This window comes from Rhineura floridana, chromosome 18 (assembly GCF_030035675.1).
Source record: "Rhineura floridana isolate rRhiFlo1 chromosome 18, rRhiFlo1.hap2, whole genome shotgun sequence".
NCBI classification, from domain to species: domain Eukaryota; kingdom Metazoa; phylum Chordata; class Lepidosauria; order Squamata; family Rhineuridae; genus Rhineura; species Rhineura floridana.
In genome coordinates, this window is record NC_084497.1 from 29,661,403 (window position 1) to 29,681,169 (window position 19,767).

General features: G+C 50.3%; 2 protein-coding genes across 2 annotated transcripts in view; one reads left to right on the forward strand and one right to left on the reverse strand.

Moving 5' to 3' along the window:
• Positions 1-8,084, forward strand: part of PADI2 (peptidyl arginine deiminase 2) — a 42,385-nt gene extending 34,301 nt beyond the window's left edge. Inside the window, exons 12-16 of the mRNA XM_061601197.1 lie at positions 894-1,038; positions 1,917-2,010; positions 4,114-4,199; positions 4,757-4,885; positions 7,234-8,084. Coding sequence (XP_061457181.1) covers positions 894-1,038; positions 1,917-2,010; positions 4,114-4,199; positions 4,757-4,885; positions 7,234-7,467 — 688 coding nt within the window. The 3' untranslated portion in view covers positions 7,468-8,084. The remainder of the gene's footprint in view (positions 1-893; positions 1,039-1,916; positions 2,011-4,113; positions 4,200-4,756; positions 4,886-7,233) is intronic.
• A 4,692-nt stretch (positions 8,085-12,776) lies between these two features.
• On the reverse strand, positions 12,777-18,988 carry TRIM62 (tripartite motif containing 62). The gene is made up of 5 exons (XM_061601619.1): positions 18,143-18,988; positions 15,953-16,048; positions 15,206-15,462; positions 14,728-14,843; positions 12,777-13,895 (listed from the first exon to the last, which is right to left on the reverse strand). The coding sequence occupies exons 1-5, from the start codon at positions 18,971-18,973 to the stop codon at positions 13,345-13,347; spliced, it is 1,851 nt and encodes a 616-aa protein (XP_061457603.1). The 5' UTR covers positions 18,974-18,988; the 3' UTR covers positions 12,777-13,344.
• Positions 18,989-19,767: the final 779 nt, after the last annotated feature.

Below are 19,767 nucleotides of genomic sequence, written 5' to 3' on the forward strand. Positions count from 1 at the left end.
GGTTAAAAAAAAAAATTAGCACCTACATCATTGACCGTGATCCTCTATGACAATGGCAGGGAAGCTTTTTCCAGCCCGAGGGCCGTGTTCCCTTTTCAGGAGCATTCTGGGGGCCACCTGCCAGCAGTGGATGGGGAAGAGGCAGCTGTGTGTGGAAATAACTGACAAAAATATGAAAGACCAATATGCAAGGCCAGCCCAGACATGGTCCTGCAAAGGACAAGATGCCCCCTCGCTCCATTCAGTGTACCGAAGCTGGCTAGACAAGCAGTTGAGCCTCACTTGGACACAGCAGTGGGAATAGAGTCCTCCACCCCTCCTTGAGGACAGTAGGCTAATTTAAGGGGGTCAGGGATGAGCATGTGGCAGACGTGGCTCTGAACCCCAACTGAGGGGAATGGCGGGGGGGAGCGGTGGCTGCCGCCCTCTAATATCTCCCACTTGCAGCAAATGCCTCGCTCTGCCGAATTATAGAGGTGGCCATATAATTATGTTTCCAATTTTGCACACCCCAGTGGTCCCCAGACTTTTTTCTCTCCCACAGACCACTTGAAAATCACTGAGGGGTCTTTGGCAGAGCTCTTCCATGATTTTTCTGCCTGTTGCGGCAACTGTAAGGCACTGTACGCTTTTCAAATTGCATTTTTATTGCTTCTTTCATTTCTTGAATCTTTTTTAAATTGTATTGCAGCCATTTGCATTCCGTAGGAGTCAAAAGGTGATGCAACAAAACACGATTGTAAAAAACACAAGAAGCAAATCGAAACTAGTATGAACCTTTGATGCCAACCACCAGAAAGAAGCTTGCTCAGCACAGTTGGGGAACCCCTGCTTTAACACACCATTCCCCCCCTCTTCCTCCTCCTTTTATGGGGGAATGTAACCCTTTTCAGGTCGGGGGGGCGAAGGATGACCAAAGTGGTCCGGGACTTCCTCTATGCCCAGCAAGTCCAGGCGCCGGTAGAGCTCTACTCGGATTGGCTGACCGTGGGCCACATGGACGAGATTGTGACCTTTGTTCCCGTCCCTGGCAAAAAGGTGGGCAGCTCCGTGGATTTATTGTCAGGATTTTATTTGGGGGGCTGAGCAACAGTCATTTAGAGCAAAAAAGGAGGGGCTGAGCTGGAGGAGCCAAATTGCACATGCTCTTTTGTATCTTTACATACTCTTGTTCACTGCTTAGATATTCTATATCAAGTAGTTTCTAAATTCTTGCAAAAATGCTTACTGTGTCTCCTAGTAAACGTGCAGGAAAACATAACCCATTACAGCCTTCACCAACCTGGTGCCCTTCAAGCGTTTTGGACTTCAGTTCCCACCAGCTTCAGCCAGCACCGCTGAGGTTTAGTTCAGGGAGAGAGAGATGACAGATGCATGACGATTATATATGTGATTTTATCACTGTTTTCCCCCTTCTCTTCCCTGTTTCTTTTCTCTCCAAGTAATATTTATTTATTTAGAAACGTATGTATATAAAACACCAGGGTTCTGCAAAACAACATTGTATGCTGTGCATTGGGTTGTATTCAACTAAGTCCTGCTCAGGGTCGACCCACTGAAGTTAATGGACCTAAGTTAGCCATGTGAGCCATCTGAGCAGGAGTAGCACTGGATATTATTATCTGAACAAATATTTTTTCCATGCTGGCTCACAGAGAAGGGAGTTCTGAATTGGTCCATAATAACAATAATAGTGTTGTTGTTCATAATAATAATGGTTATTACATTATATACATTAAATAATTTAATTAAATAATTACAGTTATAGACATTAAATAATTATATACATTAAATAATCTTTATATACATTATTATTATTAACATCATCATTATCATTATTATTATTGGTCTTCACATGTACTCCGGCCCCCATTCTGAAATTTACCTGGTCCCTTCCACCCTTTTTCTCCTCCCAGCAATTCCGCATGCTGATGGCGAGCCCCTTTGCCTGCTACAAGCTCTTCCGGCAAAAGCAGAAGGAAGGTCATGGGGAAGCCATCATGTTCAAAGGTACGGAACTGAGTCTTGCCTTCTTGCCAGGGGTGGGGGAGGAATTCAGGGTGGTTCACTTTTTACAGGCGAACGTCCCTGATTTGCATTTTCAGAAACAATCCACGAACCAAAATGCAGCCGTCCTTTGAAATTTGCCCTTTGAATATTGCGATGCATTTCTCTCGCCGAGCAAAAATGCATTTAAAGTGTGCATAAAAATGAATATATTGATGAAAATAATGTACAAAAAATGCATTACGTTATGGAAAATTGCTTGCAAAGATGTATTCATTAGTCAGAATTGTATACAAAAAAGTGTTTATTAGATGAAATTCACACTAAAAAGCTGACAAATTTTTCCTGAGGATCTAAAAAAAACACCCCAAATTGCTACAGAAATGCAGGGAACTGAATTTAAGATTGGAAAAAATGAGAAATTGAGAGAACTGATGATGACCTCTCCATCCCTATCTCTGCTTGTAGAGTTTTGCCCCTGCAGACACACCTGGCGGATCATGTCACCAATTTGCCAGCTTGGGGGTGGGGAGAGGATTGAGACAGAGATGTCTCAAAGACGGCTGCTGCGGTCATCTTACATCCTAAGGAACGGAGAGGAAGGGCCCATAGTTTGGATGCTTGTGGTGGCGGTAGGCCTTGTGGGTACTGGCTGTAAATCATCCAGCCACCTCATATGGGAGAATCGGATCTCCCTGCTGTATCAAGCCCCACAAGGGGACCACCTGCCAAGTGCGAAATGCATCCCCCAGACACTAGGAGCTGTGCACGTTAACAGTGGCGGCATTACAGAAGTACCAGGATCTCCCCTCCCCACACGGTCGGCATTTTGGTGGATCTACCCAAGCAGGTGATCTACCATGCTCATCTAGACTGTAGAGACTGGGCGCCTTGAACACCAGACTTCTACTTCCTCAACTGTCTGGAGCCACCAGGGCGTGTCTTGAGGTTCAGAGCATTCTCCCCAATGTGGTTCATTTTGTAGCTCTAGACTCTGGTGCCTGGCACACCTCGACAACACGAACGATTCCCATGGATTTCAGGCGTGCTTTAAGGGACCAAGGGACCCTGCATTCATGGAGGCGAACTTTGCCCCAGGCGCCAGGCTCTGGCTGCAGCAGCCGGAGAGTCAAGATCTCTCACGAGCTTCCCAACGCCTTCACATCCTGTGAATGTTTTTACTGTCTTAACAGCTGCACCGCCTCTCCTTTTTTTTTTTTTTTAAAAAAAAGAGAGACGAAGGCTCAGCATGGCCAGCTTGGAATAAATCATGACACTTTCCAAGCCATTAAGGGAGGTGGACAACCTTCTTTCAGAGCCTGCAGGTCCTGGCTGCTGTCTGGGACTGGCTCCTTAGTTCTGGGAAGCGCTGTGCACCTTCTTTGCAGGCAGAAGGTCCCAGGTTCAGTCCCCGGCATCTAAGCGCAGGGCTGGGACTGCCCCTGTCTTGAAACTCTGGAGCGCTGCTGCCAGCCAGTGTCGACTGTAGTAAGCTAGATGGATCAATGGCCAGACACCATTTGTGAGTTTCCTGTTGAACAGGATTACTGGACTAGATGGGCCGTTGGCCTGACCCAGCAGGCTCTGCTTACGTTCTATTTAAACTCAGAACCATTGAGGACGACAATCTTTCTTTTGGGGGGAAGGACCGTAGCTCCGTGGCAGAACACTTGCTTTGCATGCAGAAGGTCCCAGGTTCAATCCTCAACAACACCTTCAGTCAGCGCGGGAGGGCTGAAACCCCAGAGAGCTGCTGCCACTCAGTATCAATGATACCAATTTTGTAGACTCCAGTTATCTGCTTGGAAGCCCTTGCCTCCCTCTGTAGATGATCCATAGCCCCCCATAACATCCCCCCCAAAAAATACCCCTTTACCTTCTGCTGTGAGATACTGTTTTTTCCCCTTGTGTTGCCATGACACCTATTTCTTGTGCTGGAAGCATTTCTGGTCCAAGATGCCCTGTTTTCTGGGGGCGGACGATTGCAATAACATTAGGGGACTTTCTCCCCAAAACGGAAGCAGTGACACCACTGCACCCAGCCCCACGAGCGGCTTTTGGGAGTGAGGTATGTGTTGTTTTTTCCTCTGCCTTTTGTCCTTTCAGGGTACACCGGCACAGATACAAAACGCGTCACCATCAACAAGGTCCTCTCCAATGAGATTATGATGCAAGAGAATCAGTATGTACAGGTACGTCCTTGTCAAAATAAATAAATAAATAAAATCAAAGCGTACTTAAATCTGGTGTCCTTAATATACTCTACATCGGGGCTTGCCTGTGAGGTCATGGTGCCTGTGAGGTCTCCCCTTAGTGTACACAAAGCCTCTGAGACCCCTTGGCCGTTAGGTGTTTGTAACAGATACATTGTTCTCCCTTGAAAAATACATAGAGCTGAAGGATGAAGTTGGGAAGAGGGGTGCTCTTTCCCACTTCCTCTTTCAGCTCTATGTACTTTTCAGGACTTCGATTAATTTTGCAGGATCTGACTTTTACCTAGATGCCTTGAAAAAGCAAAGTGTATGTCTGCCCTCACAGTCTCTGTCCTTTTTGGGGAGGGGCGCAAGGTGAAGGAAGTGAACAGGAGGGGTGGCAATAGAAGTGGAAACCATCTCTGGTGGTGGGGGAGGCAGGGAGGGAGGAGGAAGGTGGGTTGCAATGAAATGCTGGTGCAAACTTTCTGCTTCCTGCAATGCCAGTAATCTGAGGTCACTAAATCTGCACCTGTTCCCTCCTGAACTTTCCCCAGCGATGCATCGACTGGAACAGAGACATCCTTAAGAAGGAGCTGGGTGTGGAAGAGAAGCATATCATCGACCTTCCAGCCCTCTTCAGGATAGACAAGCAAGGCAAAGCCATGGCTTACTTCCCCAACATGGTGAGAATCTTCTTCTCTCTCCCCCACCTCCCGGCTTCCTAGTGCCTGGCTGAGTCGGTGCCCTGTCATGCCGTGCTGCGTGACACCGTGCAAAAGTTTTGAGAGCACATGAAGACCCTGAATCAGCTTTTCCCCGACCTGCGAATGGATGGGAGTTGTCTGAAACAGCTGGAGGGGCACCTGGTTGAGAAAGCCTGAAATGGACCAAATATCTGAAAGGTTGCCTCCTTCCCTGCAGACCCTCTCAAGTGTTAAGATCAGCAGGAGGGGGGCTCTTGGTAGTTCCACCGCCCTCACAAGCTTGGGGTGGTGTTGGTGGCCCAGGAGATGGCATTCTTTGTCGCAGCTCCAAGCTTGTGGCACTCCCGCCCCACAGAGGTGCGCCTGGCACCTTCACTGCACAGATTCCATCATAAGCTGAAGACACACCTCTGCACCTTGTCCTTTGACACTTGAGATTTGTGTTTTCAGGACCCACCCTATTCCTGTGACCCTAGTTTGTTATACCTTTTGTTAATACTGTATTTTTAAATTGTTTTCTGGAGCCTCATTGTGAAAAGCGGGTAAGAAATCTCATAAATAATAAAACACTGCTAATGATAATATTATTACAACTCTGAACTTAGAAGATCTGAACAGGGTGGTTCATGACAGATACTTTTGGAGGTCGCTGATTCATAGGGTCACCATAAGTCGTAATTGACTTGAAGGCACATAACAACAACAACAACAACAATAGATTGTATCCAACTACTGTTCTACTCAGAGGGGTCTACTCGGTCAGACACCTTGGACACAACCTAATTATTATATGTCATCATTATTTATTAATAATGGTTTGCACAGTCTCTAGGGAAATATCTTTGCTCAGTGGTTGGGCACACATGCTTTGCATGCAAGAGGTCGCCATCTCAATCCCTGGCAAATCTCTAGTTTTTTGCCCATGGTCAGAGTAGACCAGCCTGGGCTGGATAAACCAATGGTTAGACCTGGGCAGAAGGCCTCTTTACTGACAGCATTTGGGTCCCTTCCAGATCTAGTTTCCAAAATGTTGGGTCAATTCTATCACTATGGAATCCTGTTTTCCTGTGTATGTATTCTGAAGCCTGAGGGTGCCTCTAGACCAGGAGCAGGGAACCTTTGGCCCTCCTCCAGAAGTTGCCGAACTACAACTCCCATTTGCCACAGGGATGATTATGGGAGTTGTAGTTCAGCAACATCTGGAGGGCCAAAGGTTCTCCACACCTAAACTGTTGCTATTTTGCGAGACAGATTCGAACACATACTTGAACTTCAGGTTGGCACAATAAAGCGGATTAAAGCGCTCTGTTGCCTCAGCTTAGCAAATCTTTTTACTTTTCGCACTTTGGAAAGTGGTGGAGAGATGGACTGACAAGTGTTGGACGAGCACATGATAAAATGGGAAGACATGTGAATACCCTCCAGGCAAATTGGGGTGAATATGGGATGAAGGCTCACTATACCTAGAATTGCCCCCCAAATAACTTGGAATGAATGTAATAAATAATAAATTTAATTTCTGTGTCGCCTATCTGGCCAAAGGCCACTCTAGGCGATGTACAAAACAGTTAAAACACAATGAGATAAAATACAATAATACAATAAAAAACAGTATGAGAATAATACAGCAGCAACAATATTAAAACAGGGTAGGAGGCATTTCAGTCACAGTAATTAACCCTCCCCGGAGATCCCAAAGGCCTGTTGAAAGAGCCAGGTCTTTAAGGCTTTACGGAATACATTTAGGGAAGAGGCATGCCGGAGATCTTGTGGGAGGGAGTTCCAGAGAGTGGGGGCCGCCACTGAGAATGCCCTCTCTCTTGTACCCGCCAATCTAGCTGTTTTTGTCGGCAGGATTGAGAGAAGGCCTTGAGTGGCTGATCTTGCCGGGCGGCATAATTGGTGGCATTGAAGGCGCTCCGTAAGATAAACTGGGCCGAGACCGTATAGGGATTTAAAGGTTAATACCAACACCTTGAATTGGGCCCGGAAAACAACTGGAAGCCAGTGTAGATCGAACAATGTGCAGGAAAGAGCAGACACGGGGTTGTATCCAAAGTTCGTCCAACTCAGAATAAGCCAATTAAAATTAATGGGCGTGACTAAGTAAGGTCCATTCATTTCAGTCCGTCTACTCTGAGTAGAACCTAGTGGGACACAACTTCTAGTCTAACGTCCGTAGAAGTTTGTGCAAACTAATCAGGATCCATGCTGGATGACCAGGTTGTCTGGAGAAGCCCTGAATTGTTATTTTTTTCAAATAAAAGATCCATTCTTGCCTTTCCCTAAAACAATCCTTCCCACCCTCTTCTCCCTCCTGCGTGTAGGTGAACATGATTGTGCTGTCCAGGGACCTGGGCGTCCCGAAGCCGTTTGGGCCAATCATTGAGGAGGAGTGTTGCCTGGAGCAGCACGTCAACACCCTGCTGGAGCCCTTGGGGCTGGCGTGCACCTTCATCGACGACATTTCCTCCTACCACAAGCAGCTGGGAGAGGTCCACTGTGGCACCAACGTCCAGCGGAAGCCCTCGGCTTTCAAATGGTGGAATGTTCTGCCCTAAACAGAGGGTGCTTGGCTGGTTTGGTTTGGGGCAGGGGGGAGGCAACTGTTCATCTGAATCTTCCAAGGGTAGCTTCTTTTTCCTGTCATTTTATATTTCTTTGTTTCGCTTGGGGAATTAATTGATCAGGTTACTTTTTTTTTTTTTTTTAGCGTGTTAGGAAGCATCCCGATGCATTTGTGGGGTTTTCTTGTTCGCTAATAACTTTGCGAGTGCTGTGTGTGTGTTTTTCCCCCCTCTTTTGCCCACTCGTCACCTTCAGTAAAATGCCATCCTCCTTTCTCTGCACATGCAAGAGACCCAAAGCCCATTCCATACTCTGTGTGTGCGCGTGCATGTATGACAGCCATTTGGGAGTTATGGCAGCTGGAGATCGTGGTTTATATCCAGCCAAGTCTGACTCAGAGTAGGCCCATTGACATGAATAGACTTAAGTTAACCATGTCTCTTTATGTCAATGGGTCTGCTCTGAGTAGGGCAAACATTGGATGCAACCCACTGTGTATCTGGTTTGGGGCATTATATATACATTTTAAAAAGGATTATAAGAAATGGAAGCCACTCTCTTCTAAGTGGAGGGTGATTTGAAATGTGCTAATAAAAATGAGGAAAAGGCTTTTGTTGGTTCTTTTTAAATATATAGAGATGGATTGATTGATTTGATTTTTGCAGAGCAGTCCATCACTTTTGGTGGTTCTTTCTGGTTCCACATTGCATGCACTTAAGGTATTAAGCAGCCTTCCCCAACCTGGTGCCCTCCTAAAGTTGCTTGACTATGGCTGTGCACATGCCAAACATTTAAAGCACATCCCACCCAGCCCCTCCCTGGCAAAGAATCCTGGCACTGTGCTTTGCTCCCCTCACAAATCTACAATTCCCAGGATTCTTTGGGCATGGAGGAGCATCTGTTGATGTGCTTTAAATGTATGGTGTGGGCACGGCCTCCAGTTCCCGTCATCCCTGACCATTTCATTTGTTGGCTAATGGGAGTTGAGAGTCCAAAAGATCTGGTGTCCTCCAGACTGGGGAAGGCTGGTAGGCAAAATGTTCTGCCATGCAGTTTCCTGCCACCTAGGGTTGCATTACACTGTACCTTTTCTCTAAAACTTCCTTTCAGTAACTCCCTTTTGAATATACATAGTCACGGTGTAGTGGTTGCTAGTTCACAATATTCGAGTTAAACTTTATCCCCCTGGTTTTTTTTCAGGCCTGACTGCTTTTATTAAGAAGTGTTGATTACTATTTTTGCATTTGCAGCAGTAGCTGGCTACTGACGATTGGCAAGATGCTTTTTTAAAGGGCTACTGTTTCTTTAATCAAAAGCTTCCTGCTTTGTAGGATCTCTTCCTTTTTATTGTTTCCTGTGCAGCAAAGATGAGGGTTAGTGATAGCCAGCTGCTGCTCACTGTTCCGGTTCATTTCCTCACCCCTCCTGTTCCCCCCCCCCACTCTATAACAGAATAGCACTATTTCTCTACAAAGAAAGGCAAGTAGACTGGAAGCAAGCCACTAGTTAAGTAGTGTGCATGTATAAAAGCTGACTGCTGAAGGAGTGATTCATCCCTACCTCCCCAGCCATGCTGCACAGGAAGCTTTTAATTACCATTGCAAGAAATCTGTGCTGAATGGAGACTTACTTGTGAGGTTCCCCTGGTGAACAAGGGAAAAGGCATGGGTGCAATGTAAAATGCCATGTGAAACCTCTATTTGAATTCAGTTTCTAGCTGATTGGAGAAAAGCGCTAAGGAGGTCCTACTGTAGAAGCAATCCTCTGACACAGAAAGTAGAAACGCACATGGTCCTTTGCAGAAAGACCTGTGCATTTGACCCTATCAATATGAAGTTTATCTGATGGAGATCAGATGGGCCAGTCCCCCACCTCTCAGGGCAAAAAAGTACACCTTCCCACAAAGAGAGGTGATGGAGCGTGTGAATGTGTCCTCTTCTCACAGGAATTATTTGTATGCCTCATGTGATTATCTCGATATGACACACGGAGACGAGGCCACCTCCAGAGGCCCTGGCGGGAGTATTAAATTAAATGAATGAGGGAGATCAGATCAGATGGCTGGAGTCGAGGGGTGATCTGAGAAGGGTCCCCAGCTGCCATAAAAAATAAATGCCGCCCAGGCACTTGAGCAGCACCGATGACAGTAATGTCACTCAGCACTGAGTGATGGAATCAAATTTAGTCCCTTTTCTTTCCAGTGATGATAAACTGCTTTCATAGATCCCCCCTTCTTCCCTCACTCTCCCCCTCCCCACAGCCACTACATGTGAGGCCCACTGGTTGGCAGAGTTTGCAGATTGTGATGACCTGGCTGTCTCTCCTGTGCAAGCGCCAGCTCTGTGAAATTGAGATGGCAGCCTGGAGATGGAGCGCATAACTCGGTGGAGCCGAGGTTTGGGGGGGAAGAGGATAGGGTTATCCACCACTAGCTGGAGTTGCAGCAGCTGAGTTTGACTCCTCTAGTGATCTATACAAAGCTCAGCCCAAATGAGGGGGGGCTGCTGTCTTGCTTCAGAGCCAGTGGGGCAAGACCAGTGCTGCCCCCTTCTGCAATGTGCATGCTAATCCCAGAAGCCGCCCCCTGGCTTTATTGACACAAAACATTTCTTCCAAATGAACAGTCTTCATGATGCCTGTCAAGGCATGCAAAATATTGGCAGAGGACTCTGGCCAAGCGAGGAGGGGGCAGAGCCGGACTTGCACAGATGAAGAGGGGGAGGTTGCACCCTCTCATGAGCCGCAGAGTCCTGTTTTTTGATACTGCAATCTCACAGCTCCCCTGTCACGGTGGAAGAGGGCGTGCAGGAGCCCGCAAGCACTGGAAAAAATGGGAAGGACCAGAGTACTTGCTTTGCATGCCAAAGGTCCTGTGTTCAGTCCCCAGATAGGCCTGGGAATGTTCCCTACCTGGAGAGCCTCTATCAGTCAGTGCAGACAGTCTGAGCTAGAGGGACCAAGGGCAGCGTCTTATGTTCCTAGTTAAATCAGCCTTTTATTCAGAACCATCAGGACTAGAAGCTTGCTTTATTTTTTAAAGAAAGGCCTACAGCAGCCTTTCCCAACCTTTGGGTGCCCAGATGTTGCTGAACTACAGTTCCCATAATTCCTGACCATTGGCCGTGCTGGCTGGGGCTGAGGGGAGTTGTAGTCCAGCAACATCTGGGGACCCAAAGGTTGGGAGAGGCCAGCCTACAGCTCACCTGCTTTGCATGCAGAGGGTTCAATCATTGGCACTGCCAGGCCATTACGAAACATTTTGCGCGCACACAAAAAAGCATTTCCCATTTCAGCACGAGCATCTTGCAAGACCCGCTCACCTCTATTGCACGTCAAGACAGCCTTGCTGAACTCAAGCCTTTGCGTAGCTTAGCTACTGAGCTCTTTTGAGATCCGTTGCAGTTTATGGTGTCTACGTTGCAAGCCACAGCTCGAGCGGAGCCAGCCAAGTTGCTGCCGTCCACATTTGCTGTTGGACTCCCAGCAGCCAGCGTGGCCAGTTGCCAGGGATGATGGGTGTTTGAGTCCAGCAACATCTGAACGGTTGGTTGCAGGTTCCCTATACCGGCACTAAAAGAAGGCAGCGTTGCAATGGCAGTCGTTGGGACAGTAAAGGCAAGTGACGGTCTAGTTGAATGGATGGGGAGCATGTGGTCCTCCTGGTGTTGCTGGACTCCAACTCCCAGCAGCTCCAGCATGGCCAACGGGCAAGGATGATGGCGATGACCAGGTCCAGCAACGCCTGGGTGACAGTGTGGCGTAGTGGTCAGAGTGTTGGACTAAGACCTGGGAGACCAAGGTTCAAATCCCCACTTGGTCATGAAGCTCACTGGGTTGACCTTGGGGGGGGCAGTCGCTGCCTCTCAGCCTAACCTACCTCACAGGGTTGTTGTGGAGATTAAATGAGGAAGGGGAGAACCGGGTATGCCACCTTGAGCTCCTTGGAGGAAGGATAGGATAGAAATGCAATAATAAAATAAAATAAAAAATAAATACTGGCAGCCCCCAAACTAGAGAAAAATACAGCAAAGCCTTCACTCTGCTGCTGCGTGAATCGTCACCGGGTGTTTTGGCATGTCTAGCCAAATGATCAAAACAGAGATGCTTCACAGCCCTCGGAGACACATCTCTCTCCTCGTCTCTCCAGTTTAATTGCTCCCTTCGTTTCAGAGGCAAGCAGCTGGCCAATGGCACTAATTAGGCAAACACTGCCCTCTTGTGGCCAGCTTGGGCAATGAGGTGCAGGGGTTAGCGAAAGGGAGTTAGCCTTTTCACTGCACATGGAAAGCTTGGACCACCCTCACCCCCTGCTGCTTGCAGTTGTCCAGAGTTGCTGGAGGCATTCCTCTGGCTACCACATCTGCTTGTTAAAATTAAGGGTGGGCTCACTTCGCCACTGAGCCGTAACGTCCTAGCAGATGGCAGGCAGGCAGGAGGGAGGCAGGGGAGAGAGAGGAGAGGCTGGAGCTGATCTTGTTCTTGCTTCTGAAGTACACCTCAGCAGAACCCTGCTGGATCAGACCTAGCTAAGGCTTTCTGGGGCTAGGAAGGACTCCCCGCCTCAAATCCTGGACAGCTGCTGCCAGTCAGTGTAGACAATACTAAACAAGATGGACCAAGCATCTGATTCAGTAGAGGGCAGCGTCCTAGGTCTTAAGCTAGGAAGAGAGGGGCAGGTGACCACCACAAAAGCAAAGTCCTTTTTCATTACTGCAGAGCCATTAAACCAGAAGTGGGGGGCATCTGCGGCCCTCCAGATGTTGCTAGACGCCAACCCCCACCATCTTCCCTTGATGTTTGGCCAGGCCAGCAGCTGCTGGGGCTGGTGGGAGTTGTAGTCCAACAATATCTAGGCCACCAGGCTCCGTGTCCCTGAAGTGGACTGTCACTTACCTTCAGTGCCCCTAGCCACCTCCATCACAACTCTGCCGCTTTTTAATGCAGGAATGGAGGACCTTTGGCAAGACTTGGCTAGGTTTCTCAATGGTCTGACTCACTCTTCCTAATTATTATACCTGGGCTCCTACTGGGAGGAACGGCAGGAGAGAAAATTAATAAATAAATACAACTTCAAGGGCCTTGGCCTAGCATACATGTTCATTCAACTCATTCTCATGATTCTCGCAACAGCACTGTGAGGCGGGTGGCGCTGAGAGGTTACAATTGCCCTACAGTTGCCCCCATGGCAGGGGAGGGGAACAGGGGTGATTTGAACCCAGGTTCCCCTAGTTTGAATGACCCTTGAAATACTCAACGACTCCACACTGTCATTCTGCACCCCCCACAAAGCATCGAACGATGATTTGGGATCCAAACGGTCCATTTATTGCGCGGTTTCTTGGTTTCCTTCACCCCCACCTATTTTCCCCCTGGCCTCCAAACCAGGAAATCAGACCAATTAATCAAAGTCTGTACAGACACACACAGAACTCATTCCCATTTAAACCAATGGGGGGGGGAGGTGAGCTTTTGTTTTGATACATGCACGCACACACGTGTAGCCCTGGAATCTGTGCCATGCGGATTTTTGCCGGCTTGGTGGGAAGACGTGTCTGCAGCTCTGTTCCCTTGCAAAAGTGCCCCAGCCAGCCCACAGAACCATCACCAACTACACCATAAAGCTGCATGGGTTGAGGCAGACCCAGAAACGTCATAAACTCCCAAGCGAGAGCTCAAGTCTCATTTTCCAGAGAGGTTGTTCTAGCTCTCCGCTCTGTGTCCTGGGTGGAAAACCCCGCTCTTCAGGGTACCCCCAAAAGGAACCCTCTGCTCTCACCCGCTCCCCTCGATAGCTCCAGATAGTCAACGATAGCCACGCTCCTAACGGCACCATCCCCAGTTCCTCACCCAAGGGTGAGAAGGACGACCCCTTAAATGCGGACGGTGTTGATTCGGAGTGGCTGCACGTTTTTCCCGTTGGCGTGGCTCTGCCCGGGGCTGAAGTATGAGCAGAGCTTGCCAGGGAACCTCTCCCGGAAGGTGTAAAGCCAGGACATGTCGTCGGCATTGTAGAAGATCAAGAGCCCCTTGTCATAGTCCAAGAAGACCCCCACCTTCTCCAGCTTGCTCTTGACGTTCAGCCGAGTCCAAGGTTCCGTGCAGGCGCTGTACTGGTTGCCGTCGTGCATGACGATGCAGTAGAAGCCGCGGCTGGGCTGGATTTGGATGCTGCCCTTGCGGGTGACGGCTTCGTGCGCCAGGCCAATCATCCACTGCGTCTTCTCTGAGACCACCACCTCCCAGTAGTGCACCCCGCCCCCAAAGGCCTCCAAGCCCAGGACCGACACCTCCACATCAAAGCGCTTTGGGGAGTCCTGGAGCGGCTGCGGGTGCAGGTTGCCGTAGGCCACGATGGTGCAATCGTCGGACAGGATGAGGCGCTGGTGAGCTGTGGAGGGGTCCAGCGTGAGAGTGGCGGGCACTGTGGGAAGAGGAGAGAACAGTTCAGAACAGGCACTAAGGACAGTCCCTATGCCCAACTTCCAGCCATTCCTGGACTACGATAGCCTATTCTCAGTTACCCAAACTCTAATAAACTACGGTCTAAACTACTTCCAACATGCTATACATGGGGCTGTCCTTGATGACTGTCACAGAGCTGGTGCAGAATGCTGATGCCCAGTTATCATGTGAGGCAGCAAGAGGGGAATCGCACCACCCCAATCCTTAGAGCACTGCACTGGCTGCCTGTGAGATACCAGACCCAATTCAAGGCATCGCTACCAGTTTGCAAAGCCCTGAATTGACTCGGAACCCAAGTGGGAATGCAAAGCTCTGAAAGTGTGGCCAACATATCAAAGAACATCTTGCTGGCTGGGCAGGGGTTCCACACACACACAAAAAAGACAACAGAGAGAGAAGACTATCGAACAATATTCACAGGTGCCGTAGACAGATTCTCTGGCAGATTTACACTAGATCTAACAACAGTGTGACTTTTTCCACAGGAATCAATATTGACAACAAACTCCTAGATTCACCATGAGGTCAGAGGTAAACCTCCTATTCTTTAATTCTACGTCTTCCAGCACCCAACTCTGATAATCATGTCCATTAACTTCAACGGGTCTGCTCTGAGTAGGACAAGCACAGGATTCAACCCCTTTCAAGCCATTTAAAGTGAGATATTTTGTCCCAGACTGTATCTGCTACAGCCTTGAAATTGTTTTTATTTTTAAATATGGTTTTATTCTGGATTTTTTATAGGTAAATTAATGTGGGATGTTTTATATAAAACAAACTAACCCACTCACCTGGGTGGATGTCCTGGAAAAGAGATTTCCAGATGGTATACTGCAAGGGTCCCATGTACTTGGAGGTGGGGAAGTCCTCGTATGTCAGGTTTGTTTCATGGATCTTGCCCTTGAGTCTTGGAGAGGAAGAAGGCCAGCGGTTAGCCACAAGAGCTTGTTTTGTTCATTGCTTTGCCACATTCTGCACTCACCCAAACCTGAACTGCTGTAATCTGGATTGCCTGCCTTCCACCCTGTCCACAAGTGACCTCCACTTAGCCATCTCTATAGCCCAGCCTTCCCCCATCCTGGTGCCCTCCAGGTGTTTTGAACTACAACTCCCATCATCCCCAGCAAGCACAGCTATGCTGCCATCACCCCCAGCAAAATACAGGTGTGTTGGCTGTTCTAGTCCAATGGGAATTATCTGGGGAAGTCTGTTCTAACCCAGGTCATTTAAACTTCCACCGCTGTCACTCATCCCTGCGCTCCTGCATACCTCTCTGACAATGATGCGATGCCAGCCAGGAAGGCGTGCTTATCCACCTCGGCCAGCCGCTCCTGGAGGATCTGGCTGCCCTCCTGCACTTTGCGCAGCTGCTGACTATAGCGCTGCATCTTCTGCTCGATGTCCGTCAGGGTCCGGGCAGTGTCAGCCTCCAGCTCCTCCAACATAGCCTTCTGGCGCTCACGCAGCAGGCGATGCAGCCGCTCAAATGCCTCCCCAATTGTGGCCCGCAGGCTCTTGGCAGAGGACTGAGAGGAGGGGAGGGAGGGAGAGAAACACAGGCAGGTCACAGATGGGGCTTGACTCCCATGACAAAGTCCCAAACTAACTAGCTCCTATTCTGACTACTGCAGTGGCAACAGACAAAGCGGTGCTAAAACGGATCTAAAACAGCCACAGTTGCTGTTAACCCCACTTGGGGGGGAGACTATACAAGCAGCAGCACTATTCCTCTAGCACAGCCTCCCCCAACCTGGTGCCCTCCAGATGTTGTTGGACTACAGCTCCCATCATCCTTGATTGTTGGCCATGATTGGCGATGATGATAAGGACTGGAAGAGACCTCCTGCCTGAAGCCCTGGAGAGCCACTACCAGTCAGAGTCGACAGCACTGAGCTGCAAGGACCGACTTAGGGGCAGAGGAGCCTGCCTTCCATTATCATCTAAGAGCCAGGCACGGGCTTGTGACTGGCCACTCCAACCAAAGCCCAAACCGCCCTCGTAATGCCCCAGCCATACCTTGGTCTCAGCCAGTTGGCGCTTCAAGAGGGCCAGGGCCTCCGTGTGGCCACGCTCACTATCCCGCAGCGTCTGAAGCTGCTCCTTCAGTTCCCGCTGAAAGAGACGCGCGACAGCAGACCTGATCAGTCACGGGCAGTGGCAACAGCCTCCCCATAGGGACGGGACACCCCAACCCTTCCTTGCTTGAGCCCTCCCAGCACAGGGCAAAATCTGGGTGTGTCAGCTGGGAAAGGCCTTATCCAGGAACACAGCCTGACTTGGCCAAGATGGCAACTTCTTCCGCTTGGAGAAGATGCAGCTGTGAGTGAAGAAGCCCAGCCGCGCTGCCCTAGGAGAAGCCCCACAATTTCCCTCCAGGTCCAGGGAGTGGGAGAAGTACAGAGGCCACCTTCTCCGTACAGCATGCAGTTAAACTACAGGACTCCCCACCACAAGGCACGGTGATGGCAGCGCCAACATGGGCGGCATCAATGAAGCGGGAGAAGGCGATCAATGGCTACTAGCCATGATGGCTGTGTTCTGCCTTGTGCTTCTGAAAACCAGCTGCTGGGTCCCACAAATGGGGAGAGTTGCTTTTGCACTCAGGTCCTGCTTATAAGCTTCCCTTTGGGGGCATCTCATTGGTCACTGTAACAACAGGAGGCTGGACTAGATGGGCCCCTTTTGGCGTGATCCAGCACTGCAGGGCTCTTCTGATGGAAGCTGCAGTATATAAGCCCCCAACCGCAACCCACACACTTTGAGGACCTGTACAGAAGAAGACGCACAGGAGCAACAAAAAGGCAGATTCACAGGAATGAAATGAAGAATAATATTGGCAGAAGGTACCAAAACAACCAAGGCCACCTGAATAATAACAAACACAAATGCAGGCCGAGATCTCTGTTGGAATTCTATTGAGCAGCGTAGTGGAATGAAGAGTACTGAGGGAGCTTACGTGTGTGTGTTTGAATCTTTGCTAAGAGTCTACCTTCCCTGCAAATTAGTCAGACAGAGGCTTTCAGCTGTAAAATAAGGAACTACTACTTTATTCTGGAAGTACATGCTTGATAGGAAAGAGTCCTATATCTAGCTAACTAGCTATGTTGGAGCAGTCTGCACTGGTCCCAGTGCAGCTCTCATGCTGGTTGAGAGGGAGAGACAACGGAAAGATGTCTGCTCCCCTCTCGAGAGAGAAGAAGGAACTGGAACTGGGAAGGTGGGGAGGAACTGGGATCAACATCCTTTGCATATCAGTCTAGCAGGAAGGGAGGGACGGCAAGGATCAAAGGACAGGTATAGCCTGACAACGAGGAGGTCTCCTCCCTAGCTACCCTTTTTAACCCCATGCAGCCTCAACCCACCAAGTTGGAGTTGAACCTCATACATTCCAACCATCTCCAGGATTCGAAGCAACAAAAAGAGTTTCAGCCCCGGAGGCCTCGTCCTGTGTTTACTGGAGAATTGTTCTGTTATCTACGTCCGCTGTACTGTTTGGTTATTTTCAGCGCTGTGTATACAGTATTCCTGTTTGTCATCATTTTGTTATCCAGCGGCCTTGGTTTGTTTGGTTCATTCTTCCAAGGGTACTCCTCATTCGGCTGCTGTGGTGTTGCCTTTTTAGTTGCACACACTGGGAACTTCTGTTTTTGTCGTAAAACCTACACCAGGTTAAGCCAAAGGCTCTTTCAGGCCGGCGTCCCTCTTTCTCACAGCTAACTGTGAGAGGCAGGGCATGAGGGCAGGAGCCCCCCCCCGCCCGCCAGGGCCTACACACACAGAGGGAAGCAGCTGGCATTTTGAGACAGATGGGTCTTTGAACCTGGAGGTCCCATCGGCGGTCACGGCTAACAGCCACAGCCAGACCTCTGTGCAAACCTGTGGCATCCTTTTCGAAAAACAGGCAAGCCCCTGACCATTGCAAGGATCCCGGTCTGGGACTTAACAGTGTGCCTGCTGGTGCAAGCCCCTCCTTCGTGGGTATGACAGCTTCCTCCCACAGCTTAATTCAGAGGCACAACAGGCACTCCCCTCCACTTCCTTCAGGGGCACAACAGGCACCTTCTCGGGCTCCTACGTGGCCGCACCGGGGCCCTCCTCCTCCTCCCGGAGCCTCTTCTGGTATGCAACACAGCCACCCCCTCCCCCGGGGGCACGGCGAGCAGGCTCGCCCTCCTCTCCCCGCCGCCGGCCGGCGTGCGCGCGCACCTGGAGCTCCTCGAAGGCGTCGTCGAGGCTGGTGACCTGGTGCTGCTCGTGGACGGCGGGCTCGTCGCAGAAGAAGCAGACGACGGCGCGGTCGGTGAGGCAGAAGAGCTTGACCTTGGCGTGCTCCTTGGCGCAGGCGAAGGCGGCGGCGGCAGCGCCGCGCTGCTGAGCGCTGAGGATGGCGTCGAGCGGGAAGGCGGCGTAGCGCTCGACGATGTTGGCCAGCTTGAGGCTGGGCGCCAGGGCCGGCTCGGCGAAGGTGCGCCGGCACTCGGGGCAGTCGCGGGCGGGCGCCGCCTGCGCCTCCTGCCGGCTCCAGTGCTCCGTGATGCACCGGCGGCAGAAGTAGTGCTCGCAGCCGAAGCTCACCGGGTCCTGGTAGATGCTCAGGCAGATGGAGCACAGCAGCTCGTCCTTCAGGCTGCATGACGGGCCCGACGCCATGGCGCGCCCGCAGGAGCCGCGTCCCCCTCCGACAGGCGGCCTCGCCTCTGATGCGCAGAGGAGGAGGCGGCGGCGCGGGCGCTCGGCTGGGCCTCCTGCAGGGCGAGAGGGATGGAGAGGTGGCTTCGCCTTCGTCGCCGCTTCGGCTTCCTCCTCCTCCTCTCCACCTTCGGCTCCTCCCTGCGCCCAGCAGCGGCTGGAAAAGGAGGAGGACGGAGGTGATGCTACTAGTGAGCGCGGGCGGGCCGGCGGGCGCTCCGCCTTCCTTGGCGGACAAAGCGACCCCTCCCCTGCCGGCCGGGATAACAGGCTAAGGACAGGGACCGGGCGCGCGCGGGGGAGGGAACCTGCGTGTCCCTCCAGATGGCGCTGAACTGCAGCTCCCATTCGCGTCGCTCCTCACCCTTTCAGCCCTTGCTGGATGGATGCCAGGATAGCCACAGGCTCCCCGACCGCGAACTAGACCGTCACTTGCCTTTACTGCCCCTAGCTATCTCCATCACTCCTCGGCCTTCTTCTGATGCGGGGATGGGGAACCTGCGCCTAATACTGGACCCCAAGTCCCATCATCATCCCAGACTATGGGCTGTGCTGGCTGTGGCTGATGGGAGTTGGAGCCCAGCAACGCCTGGAGGGCCACAGGTTCCCCCATGCCTGAGCTAGACCATCACTTGCCTTTAATGAAAGTAAATAAAATACATTGTATTACATGTATTTTAAAGTCTGTTTTTATGATGTTTTAAAGTGTTTTTAGTGCAATTAATATTCTGGCCACTACCACCAACGCTAGCCAAGACCAACAGGAAGCAATAAAACTGGCAGGACTTGTAAACAGGAAAATGTTAACTAACACTGGAAAGTTTCTTGCTGAATAGGACCTGATTCTTCTGAGCAGGGCCAGCTCCAATGCTGAGCTAACACCACATAGCCAAACCCAACTCAAAAAACCCGCAGGCGGAAGCACAGCAGTTCTCACCATCAGTCTTCAGCAGAAACAGGGTCCTAGGGGCAAATTTATTTGGAAGGAAATGCTTCTCGTGCCACATTTGTCTTCCCTCCTCATCCTTTTTTCCTTTTGTGTCATGTCTTTTTAGATGGGAAGTCTGAGGGCTTGTTTGTTTTTTACTTGATATTTACGTAAGCCGATCTGGGAGCATTTCCAGCTGAAGTGCATGGCATAA

Excerpts from the sequence above, each read along its gene's own strand:
- TRIM62 (XM_061601619.1), bottom strand. The coding sequence starts at position 18,973 with ATGGGAGCTGCAGTTCAGCGCCATCTGGAGGGACACGCAGGTTCCCTC. Across the intron at positions 16,049-18,142 it reads ACGCCTTCGAGGAGCTCCAG|CGGGAACTGAAGGAGCAGCT; the intron begins GTGCGCGCGCAC and ends CGTCTCTTTCAG. Across the intron at positions 13,896-14,727 it reads TTTCCAGGACATCCACCCAG|TGCCCGCCACTCTCACGCTG; the intron begins GTGAGTGGGTTA and ends CTCTTCCCACAG.